Source organism: Peromyscus maniculatus, chromosome 17 (genome assembly GCF_049852395.1).
Source record: "Peromyscus maniculatus bairdii isolate BWxNUB_F1_BW_parent chromosome 17, HU_Pman_BW_mat_3.1, whole genome shotgun sequence".
Classification (NCBI taxonomy): Eukaryota; Metazoa; Chordata; class Mammalia; order Rodentia; family Cricetidae; genus Peromyscus; species Peromyscus maniculatus.
In genome coordinates, this window is record NC_134868.1 from 4,028,711 (window position 1) to 4,047,366 (window position 18,656).

An 18,656-nucleotide genomic window follows, 5' to 3' on the forward strand; every position below is an offset into this window, starting at 1 on the left:
GTCAGTGTCCATAGTCCTGTTCTGCACCATTTCTTGACAGCAAAAAGGAGAAAACTTTGATCCAATATTCTAAAAAAACTTACTAGAGGTATTGGGCGGAGGGGTGGTTTAGTGGATGGGAGCACTGACTGTTCTTCCAGGTTCAATTCTCAGCACCCACATGGCAGCCCACAGCAGTCTGTACTTATGTATGTGATGCAAAGGCAGTAATACCAGTACATATAAAATAAATAAGTAACCTAGAAAAATTGCTAGAAGGATTCAGAATGAGCTCTCTTGCTCACTTGCAGGTAAGTGAAATTGTTCCCTGGTGCCTGTGGAGCTTGGGCTCCGGGAGCCCCAGGGTGCCAGTGCTCACCAGTGTCACGTCCTCGTGGAAGTGACACAGTGTCTGCACAGAGCCTGTGTGCCCCTAGACTCACCACGTTAAGAGACCACATGGCAGCTCATAGCTGTCTGTGACTCCCGTTCCAGGGGGTCCCGTGCCCTCACACAGACATACCTGCAGGCAAAACACCAGTTAAAAATAAATTATTAATGGGTGGTGGTGGCTTGCATGGCTCACGCCTTTAATCCCAGCACTTGGGAGGCAGAGGCAGGTGGATCTCTGAGTTTGAGGCCAGCCTGGTCTACAAAGAGAGTTCCAGAACAGCTAGGGCTACACAGAGAAACCCTGTCTGGAAACAAACAAACAAATAAGTAAATATATTTAAAATATATATGTATATTTTAAAGTGAAGAAAGAGCCAAGATTTTAACTCAGGAAGAAGGGGGCAGGGGAGAAAAGACTCATTTTTTATATTCATCCATCCATCCATTTATTCATTTATTATTTATTTATTTGTGTGTTTATGTGTTTATGTGCATGCATTTGTACAAGTATGTGCACACATCTTTGTTTGGAGAGCAGAAGAGGGTATCAGATGTCCTCCTCCTCCACTGAATTCCTTTGAGGCAGGAACCCTTCCAGACCTGGGGCTCTTGTTTCCTGCCTACGCCGGCAGCCATGAACCCCAGTGATCTCCCTGTCTTTGACCCCCTTGGAGCAGGAGTTGCAGGCACTTGCAGGATGCTTGCTATGTGGTTCTGGGATCAGCACTGCCATCCTCGGGATTATGCAGCAGTCAGTCTCAGTCAAACCTGAGCCAGTGCCCAGCCCTGGCCCCTTGGTTTCTCTGACCATTTAGATGCTGCTGTGGCTGCCACGCTGTCGCCATGGTGAGTGTGTGTGGACTGACATGGGCACTGCTGCCTGAGTGCTGAGTGCACAGAGTTACTTGGTGAGCAGTGAGAGAGACACCTGTTGGTGCGGAACTGTGAGGGCCCTCTTCTCCTTCTCTCATTTTGCTGGGTACCCCAGGCTGCTCCAGAGGCCTCCATTCCCCTGCCTCAGCTCCTGAATTGTAGGGTGATAGATAAGTGCCTGGCAGTGTTTTTCCTGAGGTGGGTGCAGAACCTGTGGGTATGTGGGGTGACCACAGTACCCTTTTTCTTTTCTTTTTTTTTGGTTTTTCGAGACAGGGTTTCTCTGTGTAGCTTTGCACCTTTCCTGGAACTCACTTGGTAGCCCAGGCTGGCCTCGAACTCACAGAGATCCACCTGCCTCTGCCTCCCGAGTGCTGGGATTAAAGGCGTGCGCCACCACCGCCCAGCAACACAGTACCCTTTTTCAACCCCCCCCCCCACACACACACACACACACACGTCCGTAGGTGCCCTCTTCCTGCCCTGCCCAGCTGTGGGTCACTCCTCAGCCCCAGCCTTCTCTTCTTGGCTTCCACCCCGCCCATGTCCCTTCCTTAGGCTTACACTTGGCCAGACATGTGGCATGGCTTCTGATTGATGTCACACAGAGCCAGTCCACACACCGTGCCTTTCTGGGGCTGCTGCACACTGTCTGCACAGTCCCCCTGGAACATTCTGGGGCATCCAAGGCACTCAGTGGACACACACAGGGGAGTGTGCCACAGCAGGCATGTTAGTCAGGACAGCTTGCAGGAGTCGGTTCTCTTCCTCCTCCACGTGGACTGTGGGGATCAAACACAGGTTGTCAGGCTTGGTGGGAAGCACCTTTACCCACAGAGCCATCTCTCTGGCCCCTCTTGTGTTTTTGAGGATACATTTGGGCAGGCAGGTGGACAGATGGGGTCAGTGTGCTCTCTCTGATTAGCGGGGAAGCTAAGTGGTCAGTAACTTGGAGGCTTCTTCTCAGAGAACTTGTGGGACATGCTGCTGCCCTAGCATTTCAGAGACTGACCATTGGGAGGATGGACGGCACCATCACTGGGAACTCAGCACTCACAACTCCTGAGGCCACTTGATGTTAGGTGTGGGGGTGGATGGAGTTAAGCTCAACCCCCTGAGTATTCCCAGTGTTCACTGCTCTCCCTGCTCTTTATTATTTCACGTGTGTGCACACATGTTCCTACAGTTCTGGGAATGGAACTTAGGTCTTACATATGCCAGGCAAGCATCCTGTCGCTGAGCCACGCCCCCAGCCCCTCACTGGGGATTCTAGGCGGGGCTCCACCCCTGACCACGCCCCCAGCCCCTCACTGGGGATTCTAGACAGGGGCTCCACCCCTGACCACGCCCCCAGCCCTCACTGGGGGATCCTAGACAGGGCTCCACCCCTGAGTCACGCCCCCAGCCCCTCACTGGGGATTCTAGGTAGGGGCTCCACCCCTGAGCCACACCCCCAGCTTTTCCACTCCTGGTGTCTTTTTTTTTTTTTTTGATTTTTCGAGACAGGGTTTCTCTGTGTAGTTTTGCGCCTTTCCTGGAACTCACTTGGTAGCCCAGGCTGGCTTTGAACTCACAGAGATCCACCTGGCTCTGCCTCCCAGGTGCTGGAACTAAAGGCGTGCGCCACCACCGCCCGACTTCCTCGTGTCTTTTTGCATCCATACTCAAGAATGTCCTCAGAGTACTCAGTGTTTCACAGTGTCATACAACAATCTTCTCACATGTACAATAAGCAAATTGGTAAACTGAAGAAGTGCAAGGAGTCGGGTTGGACCCCTCTATTGATAAGCCAGCCGGAAGGGTCCCAGCAAGGTGACATCTGAGCTGAAGTGACAAGGAGCCATTAGAAGAGCAGCCATGACTGGGCTGAGCTAGAACACTTCGTGCGCTCTAGAACAAGAGGAGGCCAGGGCGGCAAGAGCTGGCCACTTGTTTAGCCACTCCAGCTCACCAGTGAGCCCTTGCCAAGAGAGAGCTGTTGTGAGCAGAGGCCTGGGTAGGTGTTTGGCTGGGAAGGAAGCAGCTGGGGCCAAATTATCTGGCACAGCCTCAGGCATCCCTGGTTACCTCCAGACTTCTCACCAGGCCAGGTTTTTTTTTTTTTCTCTTTCTTTCTCTCTCTTTTTTTTTTTAACCTAAGATGGGGCATTTGTCATGAAGATAGGTGTTTTCTGGGACCCCATAGTCATGATCCCTCAGGCCATCACGCCACCACAGGAGTGGCTCCAGTGCCCTCCTAGTTCCGTACCCTGGTGGCCTGGGTGCAGTGTGGTACCTTCTAGCCACAAGTGTGCCCTCCTTCACTTGATTGCTGATACACTCACATTCGTCTGCCTGGCCCCAGCACTTAGGCAGAGTTTTATTTTGTTGGTACTGCACACAGGACTTTCTCCATCCTAGAGTCTTAGTTTCTCGGGACCCATCTGTTGAGAAGCCCTTCTGCCTTGTCAGCTCAGCTCAGCTTGTCTGATGCCTCTACTCTCTGGCTCCAGACACCAGCCTGCTGCAGCCCCTTAACTCAAAGGCAGCATCCTGTCACTGTAACTGAATCCCACAGCCAAGGTCATTTATAAAGAACAGAGGCTCATGGTCTGGATGCTGGGAAGGCTTCCTGGCAGAGGACATCATTTGGCAAGATGAGCATTTAGGACAGAGAAATAGTGTACTGCACACAGCTGTGACATCGAGTTAGGCATTTTTAGTCATGTTAAGATGGGGAAAGTGTTTGGGAGGATGTGTGTAGGGTCTGTGTACGCATTGAGAAAGCATTGACAGTTTTGGCATCCATGAGGGTTCAGTAGCTGGCATGTACTGATAGGCCTCTTGGGGCCAACAGCGGCTGTGTAGGGAGGGCATGGCTGTACAGCACAGAGCAGTCACTAGCAGATAAATATGTCTGGTGCCCATTAAAGACAGGGTCTCACTATATGTAGCCCAGGCTAGCCTGGAACTCCTAATTTTCCTGCCTCAGCCTCACCAGAGCTGAGGGATAATTATATTAAAAATCAAAACAACAGAAACTGTCAGTGAGTGTGTGCAGAGACTAGCAGCTGCAGTTTCTTCCTGGTTGTTTCTAGCCTGAGACGGTAGCTTACACACACACCCGTACACCCATACCCATGCTGTGGTTCTGGATTCAGAGGTAGCAGTTGGGGTAGCAGCAGAGAACCTCACTCGACTTGAACTTCCCTGTACACTGTCTTTGGGTCCATCCTTTCTTTATTAAACCCTTGCTGCCCCTGGCCAGGGTTCTGGGACCTGAGCTGCATGGATCTGACACTATCTGGGAGAGCCCTGTAAGTAGAGCCTCGGGCTGGGACAGGGCTCACAGGTAAGTAAGTCACCGTTGTAACGTGTTTCAGCCACCAGTGGCCTGGGTGGTGCCTGTGGCAGATAAGATGCGCTTTGATGAGATCTTCTTGAAGACGGACCTGGACCTCGATGGCTATGTGAGTGGCCAGGAAGTGAAGGAGATCTTCATGCACTCAGGCCTCACACAGAACCTTCTGGCACACATTTGGTAAGAATGGAAGCGGGCAGGTGGGAGGAAGGGCTCCAGTTTCGTAGGTGTACGTGTACAGGGAGGTTGAGTCAGCCTTACTGGACAGTTCTTTTGGCACAATCTCTCCACAAGCCTTACCTTGCCTCAGCCACTTGTGATAGTCATTCTGCCTGCCACTTGGGTAAACCAAAGAAGGCCTTGACAGTTCCAGTCAGGTCCCACTTGGAAGGGCAGCATCTGCTTTCAACAGGGAGGAGGGTGGGGAGTCCTACCCTGTTTTGTTCCTCAGTGCTGTGGGATCCTTTTCTGGGGAGATGTAACACCCTTCCCCCCGTGGGGCACCAAGGACAAACCAAATACATACCACTGAAGTCCAGTGGGGCACCAGGGAGTTGATCGGGCTTGCAGTTCATAGGTGAGATGCTTTTTACAAGAGATGGGGGGGGGGCGAGCTCCAGAGAGGCTGATGACCCCCACAGCTGCATTGATGGAGTCCCCTTCAGTTATCTTTCCACATTCAGTGGATCCTGGAACCTCCTGAGACCACAGGCTCTGTGAGATTAGAGCAGAATTGCATACAGTGAGTGGTTGGGATGTGTAGAGGAGGTCCGGTGACCCTCTCCACCCTGCCCTCCTACAGAGGACTGATTTAGTTAGGGTTTCTATTGTTGTGATAAAGCAATGTGGACATGGTTTATTTAGCTTACACTTCCAGATAACAGTCCATCACTGAGGGAAGTCAGGCAGGGACTTGAGCGGGAACCTGGAGGAGGAGCTGATGCAGAGGCCATGGAGGATGCTGCTTACTGGCTTGCGCCTCATGGCTTGCTCAGCCTCCCTATACAGCTCAGGACCACCTGCCAAGGGTTGGCACCACCCACAGTGAGCCTCCCTCCCCCATATCAGTCATTAATCAAGAAAATGCCCGCACAGAGCTGCCTACAGGCCAAACTGGTGAAGGCATTTTCTCAAGAGTCATCTTCCCAGATGTGGCTAGGTTGTGTAAAGTTTACAAAATCAGCCGGCACATGGACAGTCAGGAGCCAGCAGGCTTGCTCTCAGGGTCCTCCTGTAAGCAGTCACAGCTGTTGTGGTTAGATGGTGGCCACTGTAACACTTGGTACTGGGTGGAAGAGCCACCTTCACCCTCCCTCTGCCATCTCAGAATGGGGCTTCTGTGGCTGCCCTGGTCCAAGGCATTGTCAGCTTGTCCAGGGCCAGGGCCTTGAGTGACTTCCTGCCTAGCAGGGAAACTGAGCCGGTCACCTGATGACCAGAAAGAACCATGTTGAATAATCCTAGCCGGGCAGGGAGCAGAGCGACGAAGGGGCAGTGGTCACGGAGTTGCCTCCTCAGGCAGGATGCCGGCTCCTTCAGAGCTGAGCTGCTGCACTCACGTAGTGGAGGCACCACAGACAGCAGCCGAGCCTGCTCTTCGTCACCGATGCTCTGCAAGCAGCCGCGGCCGGAGTGGGCGCTTGGAGACCGTGTGCCCTGCCTCTGGCAAACGCCTGCATTTGAACAGCAGCTGCATCCATCACCAGAAGTGGAAGTGCTGGTCCCTCACGAGGCCATTCCCTGCCAGCTCAAGTCTGGGCACTCCTGTTCTCTCTTGTTCCACACTGGGCACAGAGAGGCCCGAGGCAAGCTTCTGGTGGCACAGACGCTGTGGGCAGGGAATGTCTCCAGGCCTCCATGTGCAGCTCGTGTCCCCACTGACTCACGCAACCTCCAGATCTGTAGATTAAACAGGAAAGAGTGTAGTCCTGCCCCATCTGCACAGGGGCTTATGGGCAGCTGCATCTCTTCAGTACCTTGCACAAGATGAACCAAGAAAACCTTGACCCTTACAGCCAGCTGAGGTGTGTGTGTGGGCAGGGGTGGGGGTGGGGTGTCCTTTCTGAGACCAGACAGACGCCTCTCAGTTCAGTAGGCCAAAGCCTCACTCCCACACTGTGAGGCCTGTGACCAGCCTTGGGTATGTGCTCATCAGCACTGGGGGGAACACGGAGGCAGTGCCCGGGCTTGCTCTGGTCCTGGTGGGCTTGGTAAGCAGGGCTTGCTTGGGGTAGGTGGTCCATGCAGCTGTGGTGTGTAATTGCATCCCACGTCTCTCCCAGGGCCCTGGCTGATACAAGACAAACGGGGAAGTTAAGCAAAGAGCAATTCGCGCTAGCTATGTATTTCATTCAGCAGAAGGTCAGTAAAGGCATCGACCCTCCTCAAGTCCTCTCGCCAGACATGGTGCCACCCTCGGAGAGAGGCACTCCCATTCCAGTGAGTAACCAGACACCCTGGCTGCTGCTGTTTCTGCCACCCACCAGAAGGTGGCGCTGGTGCCCCAAGAGCCCCCCAGCCCTCAGTCCCCAAGCACGGGGTGGGGGTGGGGGTGGGGCATACTGTGACTGGGCCACCTGGAGTGTTTTCAGGCCAGGGGCCAGCACTTTGGTCCCCTGCTGTAGCAGAGATGTGGGGTGCTGGCTCCCTGTGACTCTGTCTGACTTTTGGTCCTAGGATAGCTCAAGTGCTCTCGGGTCAGGAGAGTTCACTGGTGTGAAGGAGCTGGATGACATTAGCCAGGAGATCGCTCAGTTGCAGAGGTATGCCACTACCCGCTTCCATGGTGACTCCTGAGGGAGGACAAGGCTTCTCAGATCTGCTTCTGTTTGGGTCTTTGTTGCTCTGAGTCCACACTGTCCAGGTAGCATCAGCAGGTTGTGGCCACACAGCTGCATAGGGACACAGCAGCAGAGATAAGCAGAGCCCAGCACACAGCTTAGGAGATAAACCCAAGTCTGGAGTGCCTGGTGTGTACGGTGGGCCAGTTCCTCACTGCCTCCGCAGGAGCAGTTAGTTAGAGGTGGTCACAGGGACCTGGGCACCTTACTGCCCCTACCACAGGTGGGTGACTGCTACTGTTTTCCATGTCACTCCACACGACTCCCTTGGTCCAGCTTTGTTTTCCATTCCTGTCCTCCAGAAAAGTCTTCTACCACATATCCTCATTCCCATAGTACCTCCCCGAGTCCACTGTTCCTTGTGGTGCTGGTAGGTGCTCGTGTGCAGGTCTTTGTCCCCAGTGCCCCCTCCTCCTGGTGAGCAGACCTTCAGTTTCAGACTACTGAGGAGCATTTGATTGGGTAAGGGATGTTGGGGATGGTGTGTCTCTGTTCGGCTGTCATAGACTTGAACGTCATGGTGGCATAAGTATATTAGCTCACAGGAGGGAGTCCAGGTGACTGTACCAGCTGTCTAGGGTGTTGGTGCCCATGGAAAAGGTGTGTACCTGGGCTTCTCTCTGGGTCCTTGCCACTTTGGGCCAAGCTCTCCATTTCCTTGATGTCAGCTTGAGGGTGGGGTGGGGTGAGGTGGGGCGTGCTAATGTTGGAGACCATCTCTATTCCTCCCTGTTTGCCTCCTGAACCTTCAGAGTTAGTAAGGGCTTGACAAGTCCTTGTCATACCTACAAGTCTCCATTTTCCTCCTTGGCCATCAGCTGGAGAAGACACTGCTCTCAGCAGTGGGCACTGGGAGGGAGGCCTGTCATCTGCAGATTCCACTGCACCCTAGGGTGGGGGATTGTTGGTTAGTCCAAGAGTGTTGCTGTAAGAAGTACCTGAGGCTAGGTGATGCATAAAGACAGGGGCTTCCTTCCCTCAGTTTTGGAAGCTGATCTATCTGGCCTCTGATGAGGACCTCAGGATACATGCTGTCACTGTGACATAGGACCAGTTGTGTGGCAAGCCTGAGGGGTCAGGACACATGGAGGGTCACAGGGGTCAATTTGTCGGAGTGTAGGATCAGGTCTGAAGTCAGTCAGGGTGACAGCCCTGTGCTGTGCAGTGTCAACTCTGTTTTTATGCATTGTCTTTAAACCTGCAGAGAGAAGTACTCACTGGAACAAGACATCCGAGAAAAGGAGGAGGCAATCAGACAGAAAACCAGTGAAGTACAGGTGTGGATACTGCATCTTGACTTGCACTTTTGGGTTTTTTTGTTTGTTTGTTTGTTAGATTTTTTTCTCCATTTTTTTGACACAGTTTCTCTGTGTAGCCCTAGCCGTCCTGGAACTCCCTCTGTAGACCAGGCTGGCCTTGAACTCACAGAGATCTGCCTGTCTCTGCCTCCCCTGTGCTGAGGTTAAAGGTGTGAGCCACCACCACCTGGCAGCTTAGGCCTGCTTCATGCTGAGTGTAGGGACCATGGGAAACAGCCTTGGGATTGCAAAGTGGTTTTGTTTCCTTGGTGGCATTGGCGATGGAACCTGGGGTTTCACTCATGCTTGGTAGGCAATGAGGGTAAAAACCCGGCCTTACCTGTGCTTAGATGCCAGGCAAGAACCCAGGACCTCATGCTTATTCTCGGCCAGCACGGTGATGGAGCTCGGCCCCACACAGTTCCTACTGCAGAGCCACAGCCCACCCCAGAGTCTGTTTTTAATCTCTCCTTGTTCAGGGCCAGTTACCAGTCAACACCCATCCATTTCCCATAGGAACTACAAAATGACCTAGACAGGGAAACCAGCAGTCTGCAGGAGCTTGAGGCTCAGAAGCAGGACGCCCAGGACCGCCTGGATGAGATGGACCAGCAGAAGGCCAAGTTGAGGGACATGCTGAGTGATGTGCGGCAGAAATGCCAAGATGAGACCCAAATGGTGAGTCCCACGGTGTGGAAGATGTCCCCTGACCGATGCTCTCACTGACCAATGACAAAATACCTGGAGTGGAATCACTGAAACGTGAGCTGGGAAACTCCAGGCATTTGAGGCCTGACCTATGAATGATCCCTCTGTTCCTAGAGATGAAGTTGCAGAATTGCATGGCTTCAGTACCCATGGCCTGGACCCCCTGCTGTGGTCTGTGTCCCACAGCAGGGAACAGGGCTCCAGGTGCCTCTCTGCTTTTCCCATGCCTGTGCTACCTCTTTTAAAAACTGCTTATTATACTTATCCATGTCTGTGAGAGGTTATGCGTGTGCGTGTAGAGGTCAGGATAGCTGTGGGACCTGGTCCTCTCCTTCCACCCTGTGCTCCCGGATCTTCAGGCCTGGCAGCCGGCACCTTTACCTGCTGACCGTCTCCCAAGTGACGTCTCTCTTCACACAGTGAGAAAGTTTGGTGTCTGTCTTTCTGTGCTCTGACTTGTGAGTCCTCTGGCTGTCATTTAGATCTCATCACTGAAAACCCAGATCCAGTCTCAGGAGTCAGACTTGAAGTCCCAGGAGGACGACCTCAACCGGGCCAAGTCAGAGCTGAATCGGTTGCAGCAGGAGGAGACACAGCTGGAGCAGAGCATCCAGGCTGGGCGTGCCCAGCTGGAGACCATCCTCAAGTCCCTCAAGTCCACGCAAGATGAAATCAACCAGGTACTTTGACGGGGCTGGCAGCGAGCTGAAGCTGGGCCCCCGTGCGGCTGCACTGTTACTGTGGCTTTTTTTTGTCTCACTTGCTTGTGTGCTGGGGTCACTGGTGCTGGGGAGATTAGCTGTTGAGGGCTCTGTGCAGTGTGGCTCAGGGTGCCTGGTGCCCTGTCCGTGAATGCTTGGCCTCTTCTGGCATCTGGGAGAAAGCTCTGCTCTATCCTGCATGTGGTGGTCATTGGTCTTCGTGGTGCTCTCTGGGATGCAGGCCACAGAACAGGATGGTACTGGGCCTTGGTACATAGGAAAGAAAACCTGTGTCCTCTAGACTGAAAGTGTCTGCTTATCAGCAGGCTACAGGCTGACAGAGCAGTGTGGGTGCCTCCTTGTCTCAGTGCCTCCTGTGTCTTATATATTGTATTTTATAAGTGTTAATCCTGTAGGGTTATTATCAGGCTTTTTCCTCCTGCCCTCGGGGGTTTAAATGGAGATGGCCCAAGATGCATGTAGAATTGCCGATAGAAGGGTGATGGGACTGGACAGGTCTCACTCTGCAGCCCCTGCAGGTCTGGAATTCACTGTGTAAACCAGGCTATCCTTGAACAGACCCTGCCTCTGTCCCTTGAGTGCTGGGATTAAAGCTGTGCACCACCATGGCCACCGTTTTTGTTGTCGTTGGTCTTGACACAGAGTCTTCTCATGTAACTCAGGTCAGCCTTGAATTTGTGGTCTGTTCTCCTGCCTCAGCCTCTGCAGGCCCCCTCCGGTTTCCCCTCCTCCTCTTCCCCTTGTCTTTCATTAACAGATGCTACACAGTGAGTCTCATTTTGACATTCCCATCTTTGCCTTCCCATCATTCACAGTCTTCCTTTATAAATTAGAGGAGACAGAAAACAACAACAACAGTAACCACAAAAAGCTGGGCGGTGGTGACGCACGCCTTTAATCCCAGCTCTCATGACACAGAGGCAGGTGGATCTCTGTGAGTTGGAGGCCAGCCTGGGCTACAGAGTGAGTTCCAGGACACTCAGGGCCGTGTAGAGAGACCCTGTCTCAACAGAACAAAGCAACAGAGAAACAGAGGTTGGTCCAGGCCAGCTGCATGTCCCAAGCTGTCTCCTCTGCGTGTGTCACCCTCCCTCTCCACGAGTTCTTTGTCTGGGAGTGAGGGAAAGCAAGCATGTAGTAAAACCCTGAGAAGGAACAGATTGCCAATCCAGATTCTGTCCAATCGTAGCTGGTTGAGAATTGGTTTGAGGGAGCAAGTGCTTCTCTGGGGGCCAGGCTGCAGAGGCCTGGAGCAGTGGGGCATCTTGGTGTTCTTGGATCAGTGCATCCGGTCTGGTGTGCAGCCTGTCCTGGCCAGTCCTGTGTGCATGATCCCTGGGCAAGGCGTCTTGCTGGCTGAACCCCGGGCCCCTCTTATGTCTGTGGTGTTTGTCTTCCAGGCGAGAAGCAAGCTGTCGCAGCTGCAGGAGAGCCGCCTAGAAGCCCACCGGAGCCTGGAACAGTACGACCAGGTGCCTGATGGGGTCTCTGGCACCAGCCTGCCTGACCTGGCCACCCTGAGTGAAGGCATCTTGCTGGCAGAGAGAGGCGGCTTTGGAGCCATGGTAAAGGTCGAGTAAGCGTCTCCTGGTCCTCGTGGGCTCTGCTGCACCTACAGATCTGCACACGGCACTGGCTCCCTCAGTGCATGGCACCCCTTGTTTTTGATGGCAATCTGCATAGGGCCCAGGGCTGGCGGTTGAGTTTATCCTGCTGTCTAAAAGCTGTGAGGCCCAAGTGTTCCATTTCCTCAGAAGTGTTTCTGTTGGGCCAGTCACACAAACGGAGAGGGCAAACCTAACCGAAGCCCGTGTGGTCCCATCCTGTGGAAGCTCCATGTTCCATGCATGGCAGCCTTGCAGTGCACATGTGTTATTCAGGCCAAGTGATTCTTAAAGATGAGAAATCAGCTGGAGCTGGAGCTTGTAGTAAGCACTGAAGGCCCAGGTCCCATCCTGCAGTGCACACTGAGAGCACCACAGCTTGTCTGCTTTCCAGGTGCTGTGCAGTCAGCTGTCGGCCGGCCTCTCTGGGAGAACCTCAACACTGTGTGACCCTCATGCTTGTGAGCCATCGGCCCAGGCAGTGTGACCTTTCTCTCGGGTTGTCAGTGCCCCTTGTGGGAGTCATCAGCCCCCGTCAGGGATGTCTCTGTGCTTGGGCCTATAGTATCTGGGGTGCTATGCTACTCTTAACCACTTGGCCGCCTCATCTTCCAGGGCTCTGCCTCGCTCCAGCCCTGCTGCTTTTCCTCTTGGTCCCTTCCCTCCTTGCCTTGTGCTTTAAACACAGCCACCTTCCCCTCTCTTCTCTGTGTTTCTTTCGCATCCAAGAACTCACAGGGAAGACGACTTCCCTGGACCACTTAGAAGGTGCTGTCTGTAGCCCTGCCTGCCCCTCGTGTCTGCCCGCAGAGGTCCCTTCACTCTTAGACTCACAAGCAGGTGGCTTCCTGCCCACCATGGGCATCTCAGGCTTCACTCTTCCATGGGATTCCCATGGGATTCCCTGCTTTGTGGCCTGTAGCTGGTGTGTGCTCTCTGTCCCATCTCACCGTTGCTCCCCATGCAGCCGGCCTGTCCTGTGTCCTGGGCCAGGGAAGTCATGGCTTAAGCCTGCCCTTGGAGACTGCTTGGTTTGTTGTTCTCTCTCTCTCTCTCTCTCTCTCTCTCTCTCTCTCTCTCTCTCTCTCTCTCTCTCTCTCTCTCTCTCTCTCTCTCTTTGAGACAAGGTGTCACTGCAACCCGGGCTGGCCTGGAACTCTAGAGATTCCAGTTGTGGGGGTTAAAGGAGTGTGCCCGGTTCTCTGGGCTTTTATCAGGCTCACATCCTGGGCTGCATCTCGTCAGTAGATGACAGTTTCGGTAGCTGGTCATTTCTGCTACCACCTGAGCCTTTCGTACCTGGTAATTTTGTCCATTGTTGAAGCAGGCAGAGTTTGCACGGTTGACTGTCACGTGTACAGTGTACCTATCAGATATATTATTACCTAGAAACTCAGGACTTGTGTCTGAAGGAACCCACATCTCTTTGTACAAATAGTTTTAAGATCATTTTTGGGGTTGTTTCCATTTCTTAATAAACACTTTGAAGCAAGGTCTTTGTTCAGTATTCCATCTGGGGACTGTCTGGAGCAGTGAGCTCCGTTGGTTCTCTTTGTGGGGTGCAGATAGGCACTGTGCTTGTGGAAAACAGTGCAACCAGAGTGGCACATCTAGAACTTTCTGTAGGTGATTCTTGAGTCACTGAGCTAAATGTATGTTCCCATGGTGGAAACATAGGATTCTTAAGACCATGTTTACTTCTGTGTGTGTATACCCTTACTTTTTTCTTTCACAGTGCTGTAGGTAGAGCCCAGGGCCTCACACATGTTAGCACAGGAGGAGCCCAGGACCTCACACATGTTAGCACAGGTGGAGCCCAGGGCCTCACACATGTTAGCACAGGTGAAGCCCAGGACCTCACACATGTTAGCACAGGTGAAGCCCAGGACCTCACACATGTTAGCACAGGTGAAGCCCAGGACCTCACACATGTTAGCACAGGTGAAGCCCAGGGCCTCACACATGTTAGCACAGGAGGAGCCCAGGGCCTCACACATGTTAGCACAGGAGGAGCCCAGGGCCTCACACATGTTAGCACAGGTGAAGCCCAGGGTCTCACACATGTTAGCACAGGTGAAGCCCAGGGCCTCACACATGTTAGCACAGGTGGAACCCAGGGCCTCACACATGTTAGCACAGGTGGAACCCAGGGCCTCACACATGTTAGCACAGGTAGAGCCCAGGACCTCACACATGCTAGCACAGGTGGAGCCCAGGGCCTCACACATGTTAGCACAGGAGGAGCCCAGGGCCTCACACATGCTAGCACAGGAGGAGCCCAGGACCTCATACATGCTAGCAAGTACTCACCACTGAGCCTTGCACCCAGCTCAAGGCCATGTTTATTTCTTGTGACTGATGGGAGCCTTTTCCTGGATACCCAGCCAGCCCACCCAGCAGAGAGAAAGCCGTGCACCATCCCATTTGTTACTTTGACTCATCAGGACAGGTTGGGTCCTTGGCCACTTGAGCCTTGGTAACATTCCGGGGTCAGGTTATGGACTCCGAGCAAGGATTTATAAATGAGAGACACTTATCTGGTAACTTGAACTCAACTGAGGATGGGAATATTTGCATCAGTACAGTTATCAGGAGCTGCAGCATTGGGCACCCACCCAACACACTTCGTTTTGTTGAGACAAAGTCTCACGGTACAGCCATGGCTGGCCTGGAACTCATTATGAAGACCAGGCTGACCTTGGGCTCACAGAGATCCATGTGCCTCTGCCTCTGAGTGCTGAGATGAAAGGGATGCACCCCACACCCAGTCCCCAACACTCTGTAAAAGGCAAGGATGTCACAGAAACCTCTTGGGTGTCCTCTGTGACCTGGTCCGTACTCTGAAAGCAGGCAGAGCTTAGGGCTAGCTGCTGCCTTGCTTTTGAAGGTGTTTTCTGCTGCTGGGCACATGACTCAGTAGTGGGGTCTTTCCCAGTGTGTGTGAGGCCCTGGGTCCCGTCCTCCATGCTGCAAAAGCTAGTTATTAAATAAAAGTAGTTACTGTGTTTTAGCTCTGTGAAGGTACTCATCACCCACCCTAATGTAGTTACGTCACTGAGTGACCACGTGACTTGGTGCTCTGAGAAGATGGCATCTACTAGTGGCACTGTAGATTCATTTATCTGTTTCTGTACACACAGTGATAGAACGTGTCCTGCATTTGGAAGTGCCACAGGCCTGTTCTTGCCCTTGTATTCTGTCTCCCGGAGTGACATGCCCTTCGTTCTCCTGGCTGGTGGCTGGCCGTGTTCCCACTTGTGGATGGGGAAAAGCCCTCTTTCCAGCTCTGTTTCTTCCTTACTGTTAATTTGAGCCAGTGCCTTGGCTGCAGTGCTGGGCTGCATACATGCTCGGTTGGTTAGTCTTTGCCGCTGAGCTACACCCAGCTATGCTGTGGCCCCCTTTGGGGAGGGTGTCACAGTTGCACGAGGTGTACGACTCCTTCTGACATCACTGCATAGGTCCCGCCATGCCACACTCATCGTCTTCCCTTCAGCCACTGTAAACAACAGATCGTCAGTACCTAGCCCTGTCCATAAACGACACGAGCTTCCTTTCTGAGACCAAGCTCCACCCCTCATCCCTTTGTCTTTTGAAACACAGCCCATTCCTCACCTAGGGCTGTACAAGAGTCTTCTGCCCGGTTCAGGGCTTCCTTAGGTCATGACCCTCTGCTGGTGTCTCTCTGTCCTTGAACCCCAACAGCTGTGTGTCCTTCCTTTGCCCATGGTAGGGCAGAGAGGTAGGTCTGTCTTCTGCCTCAGTGCACGGACTTCCTTCGGTCAGAATCTGCCATCGCATTTCTCTCCATCCTGAACCCCAGCAGCTGCACTGGGGTGTGTGCATCTCGGGGCTGGCAGCACCCAGGTGTCTCCAGCAGATGCCGCGCTGGCTGCATCTGTGCTTAACCTCCCCGAGCGCCAGGCCGGCTTCTCTAGGAAGGCCTGTGCCCAGAAGCTCCGAAGCATCAGTCCCAGGTAAGAAGATGGCCCACCACTTCTTCCCCCAAGTCAGTGACTGCTGCTTCCTGTTTTATCTTTGCGTTTTCATTTCCTGAAGGAATCTTGCTGTGTGACCAGGCTGGTGAGGAACTTTTATCCTCCTGCCTCAGTCTTCCCAGATCCAGGGTGCTCCCTGTTCCCATCTGGTGGCTTCCTCTGAACCTAGTTCCTCCAGGCACCGTTCTCCTACCCCAGGGGCAGGCAGCCTTACTAGAATGTGTCCTTCTAGACCATCCATTCATTTCTTCAAACCATTGTCTGCTTTCACAGATGCCCTAGCTTTGAATGTCGTGGTCAGGGAGGAATGACAGTCCCTTCGACAGCCGCAGGTGTCTGTGAGAAACCATCTGCTGGTCATGGTAGCCCACACATTTAATCCCAACAGTCAGGGAGGCAGAGGCAGGCTGATGGATGAGCCCAAGGCCAGCCTTGTCTACATAGTGAGTTCCAGGCCAGTCAGGGCTGCACAGCGAGACCCTGCCTCCCTTAAAAAAAAAGTATTCCAGTTAAACATCCCTGTTTCATGGAGGATTGTGTCTCTGTTAAGCAGAACAGATCTATAATTCTCAACCCAGCATTCTGCTTACAGGGGTCACCCTGCCCCACAGGCCATTTCCACTATGGACAAGCACTCTTCAAAAGTAAATGTTTTTTTGGTTGTTGTTCTGCTGCTTTGAATACACTTTCCAGTGTCTAGAAATAAGCGCCTTTTTATAAAAATGCAAAGTGCCCTGCATGCTTTAGCAGCTGCCACGGCACCAGTGTCACCCCGAGCCCCACTTCCTACCCAGGCAGAAACGGCCCACTTGTTTCTTGATGTAGAACTTGCGGGGGGGTGAGGGTCGGTGGCACTGGCCCCATCATTCCACTTCCTGTCCCTGTGAATGTGGTAACTCCAGGGGCTTCGCATGAATGGGATCACACAGCATTTATCACTCTGTCACTGACATCTTATTTCCACGTAGCTTCACGTCCTCAAGTCGCCTCTATTTACAGCAGAATTTTCATCCTCTTCAAGGCTTAGTATTGTTCCACCATGTGGGTGGCTAGATTCCATCTATTTGTTCTTTCTCCTCAGTGGCTTTATTAGAGTTGTTTTAGATTTATTGAAACACTGCAAAGCTATATTGCATAGTTTTCATGAGTTCACACCTGGTCTCCATTGCTTCCTCAGCAAATAAATTCATGTCCAGGGTTGCTTTTAAGCCAAAATCTCCACTTGTGTGACTTCTCTCAGGCATTCTGTTCCAGCTCATACTGCATCAAGTGCAGATCTGAGTTAATCGTGAAGTCCTGCACTTGGCTTAGATCAGAAGTAACTCTGCCTGTCCTTTCTTCACACTCTAGGACGACCCTTTCAAAAACAAAGCCTTACTGTTTAGCAACACCTCCCAAGAACTGCATCCAGACCCCTTCCAGGCGGAGGACCCCTTCAAGTCCGACCCATTTAAAGGAGCTGACCCCTTCAAAGGTATGCCCCAGCCTGCGTGCCCATGAAAGGACTACTGTCTCTTTTCTTTTTGAAATACTTTCTTGTGAATGTATGGGTCTTTTGCTTGCATGTGTGTGCATCATGTGTGTGCAGTGCTCCTAGAGGGCACAAGAGGGCATCAGATCCTCCAGAGCTGGAATTAAAGGTAGTTGTGAACCGCCATGTAGATGCTGGGACTTGAACCTGGGTCCTCAGTAGAAACAAGCAAAGCTTTTAACTGCTAAGCCACTGCTCCAGCCCCTTAACTTTAAGGTTTTTATTTGTTTGTTTGTTTGTTTTTTGAGACAGGGTAGATGTTTGTGTAGCCTTGGCTGACGTGGAACTTGCTGTGTAGACCAGGCTGGCCTGGAACTCACAGAGATCCTCCTGCCTCTTCCTTGCTTGTGCTGTGATTAAAGGTGTGCACCACCATGCCTGGGGAGCTTTGAGATTTTGATCTTAGCTTTGGCATTGTCATAGGTTATCATGACATGGCCAGGACAGCCACTGTGTCCCTGTCCTCTTACTGAGCAAGGTAGGAAATGCAGGGATCCAGAGTGGAGAAAGAAAGTGCTTTCTTAAAGACTAGTTATTTCTGCAGCCGGCCAAGCATCCGGGCCAGCTTAATGAAGTGTTTCCCGGCCTGGGGCTCCCACTTTTTACCCATGACCCTCTGTGGCAGGGCCGGGGTGCAGAAGGACCACTTCTTCCTCCTGAACCAGGCAGAAGGCCTGTCCCCCGCTGCCCTCCCTCCACTCACCCGACTGCTGCTCTCTCTGCTCCAGGTGACCCCTTCCAGAACGATCCCTTCGCAGAGCAACAGACGGCAGTCACAGGTAAAGGCTGGCTTCCTTGTGTCCCTGACAGTGCTCAGAGTCTCTCCAAACCCAGTTCATTTGGGACATGGTCACTTATGCCATAGCTGCCTATGTTGGGTGTGTGATGTAAGTGTCACACGTGGTGGGATTTCCCACCACTCATGCCAGGGTCAGTGATGTCATAGAAAAGACAGCCATCATATGTCGTATGTGACTTTTTTCTCCTGTGTTGGCATTCCCTAGTGTGCCCGAAAGGCTGAATTCCATCCACAGCCACAGAAACAGAAAAGATTTGGAAACTTTGCACCCCAGCAGAACCCCCATCTGTGACAGTAGCTCCCATCCTGTCCAGTGCCTGGCCCCACCAGTGTGCTTCCTGCCCCTGGCCCCACCTACATTGCTTATTAGTGTTAAATGCAGCTTTATTACAGAGCATGATGTACACATCACAAAATTCTCCTTTTAAAAAAGTTTTATGAACTGGGCATGGTGGTGCAGACTGTTAATCCCAGAATTCGGTGACTCAGTAGGCAGAAGCAGGTGGATCTCCTGAGTTCAAAGCCAGCCTACATAGCTGGTCTACAGAGCAAGATCCCGTCTCAAGAAACT

General features: G+C 52.6%; 1 protein-coding gene across 6 annotated transcripts in view; it reads left to right on the forward strand.

Annotated features, from left to right (window-relative positions):
- The window catches only part of Eps15l1 (epidermal growth factor receptor pathway substrate 15 like 1), a 94,271-nt gene that overhangs the window by 44,378 nt on the left and 31,237 nt on the right, over positions 1-18,656 (forward strand). For all 6 annotated transcript variants that reach the window (XR_013045265.1, XM_006989888.4, XM_006989889.4 and 3 more), the window contains exons 10-18: positions 4,608-4,765; positions 6,868-7,024; positions 7,262-7,347; positions 8,630-8,702; positions 9,240-9,401; positions 9,914-10,111; positions 11,554-11,718; positions 17,106-17,229; positions 18,015-18,065. Coding sequence is in view for 5 of the 6 variants with exons in the window: in XM_006989888.4 (XP_006989950.1) it covers positions 4,608-4,765; positions 6,868-7,024; positions 7,262-7,347; positions 8,630-8,702; positions 9,240-9,401; positions 9,914-10,111; positions 11,554-11,718; positions 17,106-17,229; positions 18,015-18,065 (1,174 nt within the window). In the remaining variant the exon portion in view is untranslated. The remainder of the gene's footprint in view (positions 1-4,607; positions 4,766-6,867; positions 7,025-7,261; positions 7,348-8,629; positions 8,703-9,239; positions 9,402-9,913; positions 10,112-11,553; positions 11,719-17,105; positions 17,230-18,014; positions 18,066-18,656) is intronic.